The sequence below is a fragment of the Trachinotus anak genome, unplaced genomic scaffold (assembly GCF_046630095.1).
Source record: "Trachinotus anak isolate AG129_WGS33_773 ecotype Australia unplaced genomic scaffold, CSIRO_AGI_Tana_v1 ptg000023l, whole genome shotgun sequence".
Classification (NCBI taxonomy): domain Eukaryota; kingdom Metazoa; phylum Chordata; class Actinopteri; order Carangiformes; family Carangidae; genus Trachinotus; species Trachinotus anak.
Window position 1 is genome coordinate 9,622,501 of NW_027273874.1, and position 7,227 is coordinate 9,629,727.

Below are 7,227 nucleotides of genomic sequence, written 5' to 3' on the forward strand. Positions count from 1 at the left end.
GGACGGAGGAGTGATGTTGTGTCTGTGTCCTCAGTTTCCCAGCATGCCTCAGCCGTGGAGCTGTATGAGGGGACAGACTTTGTCCTGCTGGCCTGTCAGTCTCCCGCCTTTAGACTGTTGGAGCCCTCGGTGGTGTGGAGCCGCTCCGACCTCAGACCTTCAACCGTCCACCAGCGTCAGCTGGACGGGGACCAGCTCAAAGACCAGAACCAGCGCTACAGCGGCCGGACGTCGATGAGGACGGACGCTCTGGAGACCGGAGACCTCAGCCTCACTCTGAGAGAACCCACCACCAGGGACAGCAGCACCTACACCTGCAGCGTCAGAGACGGGGGGCTAGAAGTGAGCCGAGGAGAAGTACCACTGCAGGTCAAAGGTCAGTAGATACAAGTCAGATGTCAAGGACTATGCTTGTTGTGATTTCTTTCATTTTTATTGGATTTTATTATTTTATTGTTGTATTTCATGTTGTTGTTTGTGTGGACTACAGAGCCTCCAGACTGGAGCTGGATTCTCGTAGCCGTCCTGGTTCTGCTGGTTCTGCTGGTTCTGCTGGCTGTTGTTGTTGTCGTCTGTGTCACACTGAGAAAAGAGAAGAAGAACATGGAAGGTATGGTGTGTGTGTGTGTGTGTGTGTGTGTGTGTGTGTGTGTGTGTGTGTGTGTGTGTGTGTGTGTGTGTGTGTGTGTGTGTGTGTGTGAGAACATCAACATGAACACTCCTCAGATCTGTGTGGGCTCTGGACTCTGGGTTTGTAGCAGCTGCTCAGAAACAGAAACAGGTCCCTGATCCTGACTTGGCCCTTTGCTGTGTGGCCCCTCAGCTGGAGGTCTGGGGACCTGAGTGTGTGTCCTCCTTTAACCCCTGTTGTGTTAGAACAGGGTTTACACCTGTGATGTTTGACTTCAGTAACCAGCTCTGAGAAACTCTGATCATCCTCCACACTGACCTCAGGTCAGCACAGGTTGGACTTCCTGCAGAGGTCAGAGGTCAGAGGTCAGAGCAGAGGTGGACTCAGTTTGTTGTGAATTGATCAGAAATGTGTTGTTTTAAAGTTTCACTTTGTTGTGTTTATTTTTGTTTATTTGTTGTCTTGTTGTTTGTGTTGCCCACAGCCCCTCCCCCACTCTGGCCCTGGACTCTCACTGCCGTCCTGTTTCTCCTGACGTCTGTTACTGTCTGTGGAGTCAGTGTGTATCAAGGGATGAAGAGCAGCGAGGGTAAGTGTGTGTGTGTGAGTGTGAGTGTGTGTGTGTGTGTGTGTGTGTGTACTTGTACTTGCTACATAGTAAGGACCAAAAAAAGTATTTTACTAACAGAGTGAGGACATTTTGGGAAAGTGAGGACATTTTGGCCGGTCCTCACTTTTTTAGACACCTTCAAATCACATGTTGAGGGTTAAGACTTGGTTTCAGAGTTATGGTTAGAATTAGGTTTAGGTTAAGGTTAGGGTCAGGGTCAGGGTTAAGGTTAGGCACTCAGGTGTGATGGTTAAGGTTAGGGTAAGGGGCTAGGGAATGCATTATGTCAATGTGTGTCCTCACAAGGATGTGTGTGAGTGTGTGTGTGTGAGTGTGTGTGAGTGTGTGTGTGTGAGTGTGTGAGTGTGTGTGTGTGAGTGTCAGTGCAGCAGGAGATCAGATTTAAATCCATCACTGTTCAGACAGGTTCAGCTTCATTCTCTCTCTCTGTCAGACAGACAGATAGACAGACAGGTCTCTCTCTCTCTCTCTGTCAGACAGGCAGTCAGACAGACAGGTCTCTCTCTCTCTCTCTCTCTCTGTCAAACAGACAGGTCTCTCTCTCTCTCTCTCTCTCTGTCAGACAGACAGACAGACAGGTCTCTCTCTCTCTCTCTGTCAGACAGGCAGTCAGACAGACAGGTCTCTCTCTCTCTCTCTCTCTCTCTCTCTCTGTCAGACAGACAGGTCTCTCTCTCTCTCTCTCTCTCTGTCAGACAGACAGTCAGACAGACAGGTCTCTCTCTCTCTCTCTCTCAGTCAGACAGACAGTCAGACAGACAGGTCTCTCCTGTGTGGAGGATCCATGATAATCAGACGTCTTCGTCAGGAACAGTTGGAGAACGTGTCAGAGAACTGTTCCGTCACAGTGAGAAACAGGAAGTGTGTTTTCTTCATTTCTCTGGTGGAACCGATGACGTCAGAGCTGATCCATCTAAAAACGCTGGGCTTCAGGACCCGCCCCCTTCGATCAATAATCACATGATCAATTTGACTGACGGAATCTGTTTCTTCACACCTCTCGAGACTCAGGTCGGAGGTCAGAGGTCAGAGGTCAGACTCTCCTCATCACCGGACTTTGTTTATTTGTTGTCTTGTTGTTGTTTGTGTTGCCACAGCCCCTCCCCCACTCTGGCCCTGGACTCTCACTGCCGTCCTGTTTCTCCTGACATCTGTTACTGTCTGTGGAGTCAGTGTGTATCAAGGGATGAAGAGCACCGAGGGTAAGTGTGTGTGTGAGTGTGTGTGTGTGTGAGTGTGGGTGTGTGTGTGTGTGTGAGTGTGTGTGTGACACACTCACACTGATCTTCATTCAGCTTCATGTCATGAATATTATTCGCTTCACTGACATTTCAGTCTTCAGAGAGATTCTGTCGTTTACTGACAGTGACTCTGCTGCTGTAGAAACTAGTTCAGTTCGTTCTGATCCTGTTGTTCATGAAACCAGTAAAGAAGCAGATCATCTGTTCTGTTCTGATGATCAGATCAATAACATCATACAGCTGCACCTGATGAGAGGAGCTCTGCTGTCTCACTGCATTCGCTCTGAGCTGGAGACATGGGCCGTACATTCACTGGGTTTGTCCAATCAGATGAGTCCAGCCTCAGGTCACCTGGTGTCAGCTGACAGGATGGCTGAGGAAGACCAAGGAGCTGTATATTCACTCTTCAGTATTTGTTTACTTCAAGGTTCAGGGTTCTCTGTTATGACCAGCACAGTCAGCAGTGATTCATAGCTTCCACATTTACACAAGGAACCAGGAGTAAAACCAGGGGTAGCAGGACCAGTGATGGACCAGTTACTCAGGGAGAGTAATAGATTACCTCTTACGCCTTTAAAAGTAATCAGATTACTTTACTTATCACTTCACATCCAAAGTAATTAGTTACATTACTCATTATATTACTAAATTACTTTCACTTCACAAAAACATGAAACATTGCACATTCAGGATGATACTGCAGCTTCCTGTTTGTTATTTCAGCCCCGACATATTAAACCAGGGCCTGATGTTCAGAGGTGAATAATGATTATTGATTATTAATGAATGTTATTGATTAGTAATGATTGTATCTGACAGCAGCTTCTCAAAGCTCTGATCAGACAGTCTGCTCCAGTCTGCACCAAACCTCCAGAACTAAACAGTGAGGAGTTTTGGTGCAGAGGTCAAAGGTCAGAGCAGGAGACTCAGGTGAGAGGTCAAAGGTCAGAGAAGGAGACTGAGGAAATATGTTGTTTTAAAGTTCTCTTGTAATATTTGAATCTCATGTTGTTGTTTGTGTCGACTACAGAACGACTACGACAAAGTCGTATGAGCCACAAGAAGTTTCTGTCTGACTTACTGAAATCAAGAGGTATGTAGTGTGTGTGTGTGTGTGTGTGTGTGTGTGTGTGTTGATCGTAAAGTTTCATTCATATTTGAATCTCATGTTGTTGTTTGTGTCGACTACAGGTCCTCTTCTCGTCGCGGTCAAGGTTCTCACAGCTGTCCTGGTTCTGCTGGTTGTTGTTGTTCTCAGTGTCGTCATGGACAACGAGATTAAGAGCAAAGAAGGTGTGTGTGTGTGTGTGTGTGTGTGTGTGTGTGTGTGTGTGTGTGTGTGTGTGTGTGTGTGTGTGTGTGTGTGTGTGTGTGTGTGAGAACTTGTTACTCCATCAACATGGACCTCAGTCAGATCTGTGTCAGCTCTGGGCCACACTGTTGAGCTCAAGGTCAAAGGTCAACGTCATGATGACCTCACAAAACATGGTTTTGGCCTTATGAGCACAATAACTCCTCAAGCAGTATGTACAGCTCTGACGTTTGACCTTTGACCTGAGCGTCAGTGAACACAGCAGCTGCTCACACATCAGTGTTGGTGTCAGAGTAACAGAGACGGTCACACCTGTAGGAACGTGACCCCATGATCCAGGTCACCTTGAAGCAAACACGTGCATCAGTGAGACGGTGAGGTGAGGTGGCTGACGCAGATCAGCTGATGTGAGGGCGACCTCAGAGCTCTGCAGCAACATGAGTGAAGCTTCTAGTCTGACTCCTCTGATGCAGAAATCAGTGATTCAGCATCAATAAAAGCTGCAGGTGGAAGACCAGACTCCTGTGTGAAGACACCAGGTGGTAGGAGAGACTGCACCAGGGGCCACAGGAGTACGGTGGCCCTGAGAGCCCAAAACACTGTGTCAGGTTTAAACATCCCAAAACATTATTAAAATACAAAGAGAGAAGACACAGAGTTAGAGCTCTTTTTACTCGCGAGGAGAACGGACAGAGATGTACTCAGTTACACTCTCCAACCCGCTCTGAGTACATCTTGCCGTCTCCTCTTTTTTATTTCCTTAGGGTGGTCCCTAGGATGGGGAAAACACAGGCTGCACTCCTTATCTGAAAAACGTTATGAGAATGCTTTCTATTCTAGCAGGTGTGTTCAAGGTCTAAGACCGTGCTATTCTATCAGTTGCATAGTTTCTCAGTACATCCCTCTGCTCTAATTAAAGGAGTTTCATGTTTATCTCTTCAGTGTAGTTTCACTCTGTGCCCCGTCCTTGACTCTGCATGTGAGTCCTCCTGATGAATCTGAAAGACAGCTTGCACAACATTCTACATAGTCACACACACACAGGCATATGTATAACTCTTAAACAGTGTAAGCAAATGTAAGATAACTTTTATGTATAATAATTCCAACACACTGCCACTTAGAAAACACATGCAAACAGACTGAACACAAACACATTCAGAAACACCTTCCTCAGTCTGACAACACTGGAGCTGTGAACGTTGACAACACAAAGGAAGTGTCTCCAGGGGACACTGAACGTGAGGAGCAGGTGTTGTCACTGATTTGTGACCTGAAGTTAAAAACACTGAACAACAGGTGCAGCTCAGTTCTTATCTGACCTCAGCGTCACGACCGGGGGTCACGTGACCTGCAGTTCACTCTGTGGACACCGGGACGTCACTGATGATGTCACTGTCTCTGTGTCCTCAGTTTCTCAGCACGGAGACACTGTGGAGGTCTACGGGGGGAGGGAGTCGGTCCCGCTGCCCTGTGAGGACTCTCGTGTACCTCGGAACCCCACAGTGACGTGGAGCCGCGACGATCTCAGTCCCTCAACCGTCCACCAGATAAACCGGCTCGGTGACGACCTCAGAGACCAGAACCAGGTTTACAGCAGCCGAACCTCGATGAGGACTGACGCTCTGACCACTGGAGACCTCAGCCTCACTCTGAGGAAACTCCACCTCTCTGACAGCGGCAACTACACCTGCACCGTCACAGCGTTTGGAAATGAGCGGAGACTGAGAGACATACAGCTGCAGGTTAAAGGTCAGCCACAAACTCTAACACCTACAGTGGGGACAGGTCAGAGGTCGGAGCTGTAGGTACAGGTCAGAGGTCAGAGGTCAATGATGTAGATACCTTCTGAGCTAATAAAATATTAGACATTAATGAAATGATCAGAACTAGAACAAGCTGCGTTATGTTTCAGTTCTCTTGTGACTTCCTGTTCAGGAGGATTGTTTTCTTGGCCGTGGTTAGGACTGTGGGGAGCATGTGACATTTGTTTGTGTCCATATTAATGTTAGTGAGGTCACCGAGCAGGCAAAGTGAGGGGGGGGCAGGGATGGGATGTCCGGGGGGGGGGGCGATAGGTCTTCACAAATCCTCTGCCAGAATTTGCAGCGGCTAAAAGCAGCAGTTAGTTACCTGGTGCGTCATTCTTGCAGCGAACACATCTGTTAGTATCTCTGATACCCATCTGGAACATCTGGAGCATCAGACCTGACCTGAATTAACAGGGGTTCAGGAGCAGGGTCACAGGGGTCATGTAAAGGTCATGTTGTTGTTGATGATGATGTTTATCTTGTCCACAGAACCGTTCTCTCACCTGGTTCAATTCTGGGTTCTCCTGGTTCTCCTGGTTGTTTCCTGTGGCGTCATTATGGTTCTGCAAGGATTAATGAGAAGATTCATCATCACAGGTGTGTGTGTGTGTGTGTGAGTGTGTGTGTGTGTGTGTGAGTGAGTGTGTGTGTGTGTGTGTGTGTGTTTGTTTCTGTGTGAGTGTGTGTGTGTGTGTGTGTGCATGTGTGTGTGTGTGTGCGTGCGTGCGTGTGTGTTTGTTTCTGTGTGTGTGTGTGTGCGTGCGTGTGTGTGTGTGTGTGTGTGTGTGTGTGTGTGTGTGTGTTCTACAGCACTGACAGTAAAGTGAAACTACTCCAGTCTGTCACTTCCTGGTCCTTGACCAATGACAGTGAGGCTACATTTTCAGGTTAAAGTCACAGGGAACAGCCTCTCACTTCACTGAGCTGTGTGACATCATCCAGGACGACCAGTGACTGCTGAGCGTTGATGGTGGAGGCCGTCAGACTGTTCCACCATCAAACTGTGGTCAGACTGAGGTTCTCCTGTGAATCCAGCCTCTGGTTCACTTTGATCCCTCTCAGATCACCAAGGTGCTGGTCTCACTCTGCAGGAAGCTGTAGACCTCAGGCCTCAGAGCAGACCTTTCAGACAGAAGCGTGTCACCTTCCAGAGGTGGGCGGAGCCTCGGTGAAGACCGGTCTGACCGTCCTGGGACCAGGTGAACAGGTTCAGATCATTAAAAGCTGGACCAGTGGCGTCCACGCTGTTGAACTTCATGTCTCACTGACGTCTTGGACAAAGTCTTCTACCTGTAACGTCCATGTGGACGTGCAGGAGGACGCCGGCGTCTCACCCTCACTGCTGTCCGTCACAGGCTGCTGCTGCGTGTGACACAGTGACTTTACATCTGTCAGTGTTTATTGGTCCAGAGCAGATGATGCTGCTCCCATATGGTTTCTCTTCAGTCAACTCAGATACAAATAAAATCAGCTCCTTTCTTTCTCCCTGAGCGGTGAGAGGAATAATATACTTTGTCTGCCCATGACTTTAACTTCTCGTGTTCTATATCAGACAAGTGCGTCTCTTGTAGGAATGCTATCTGGCAGTTAATTTGTTTTAG

At 48.1% G+C, this 7,227-nt stretch overlaps 1 protein-coding gene across 1 annotated transcript in view; it reads left to right on the forward strand.

Annotated features, from left to right (window-relative positions):
- Positions 1–6,998, forward strand: part of LOC139606650 (butyrophilin-like protein 2) — an 8,834-nt gene extending 1,836 nt beyond the window's left edge. The window contains exons 2-8 of the mRNA XM_071458910.1: positions 35–376; positions 491–610; positions 2,360–2,464; positions 3,534–3,596; positions 3,695–3,796; positions 5,229–5,603; positions 6,718–6,998. Coding sequence (XP_071315011.1) covers positions 35–376; positions 491–610; positions 2,360–2,464; positions 3,534–3,596; positions 3,695–3,796; positions 5,229–5,603; positions 6,718–6,998 — 1,388 coding nt within the window. The remainder of the gene's footprint in view (positions 1–34; positions 377–490; positions 611–2,359; positions 2,465–3,533; positions 3,597–3,694; positions 3,797–5,228; positions 5,604–6,717) is intronic.
- Positions 6,999–7,227: the final 229 nt, after the last annotated feature.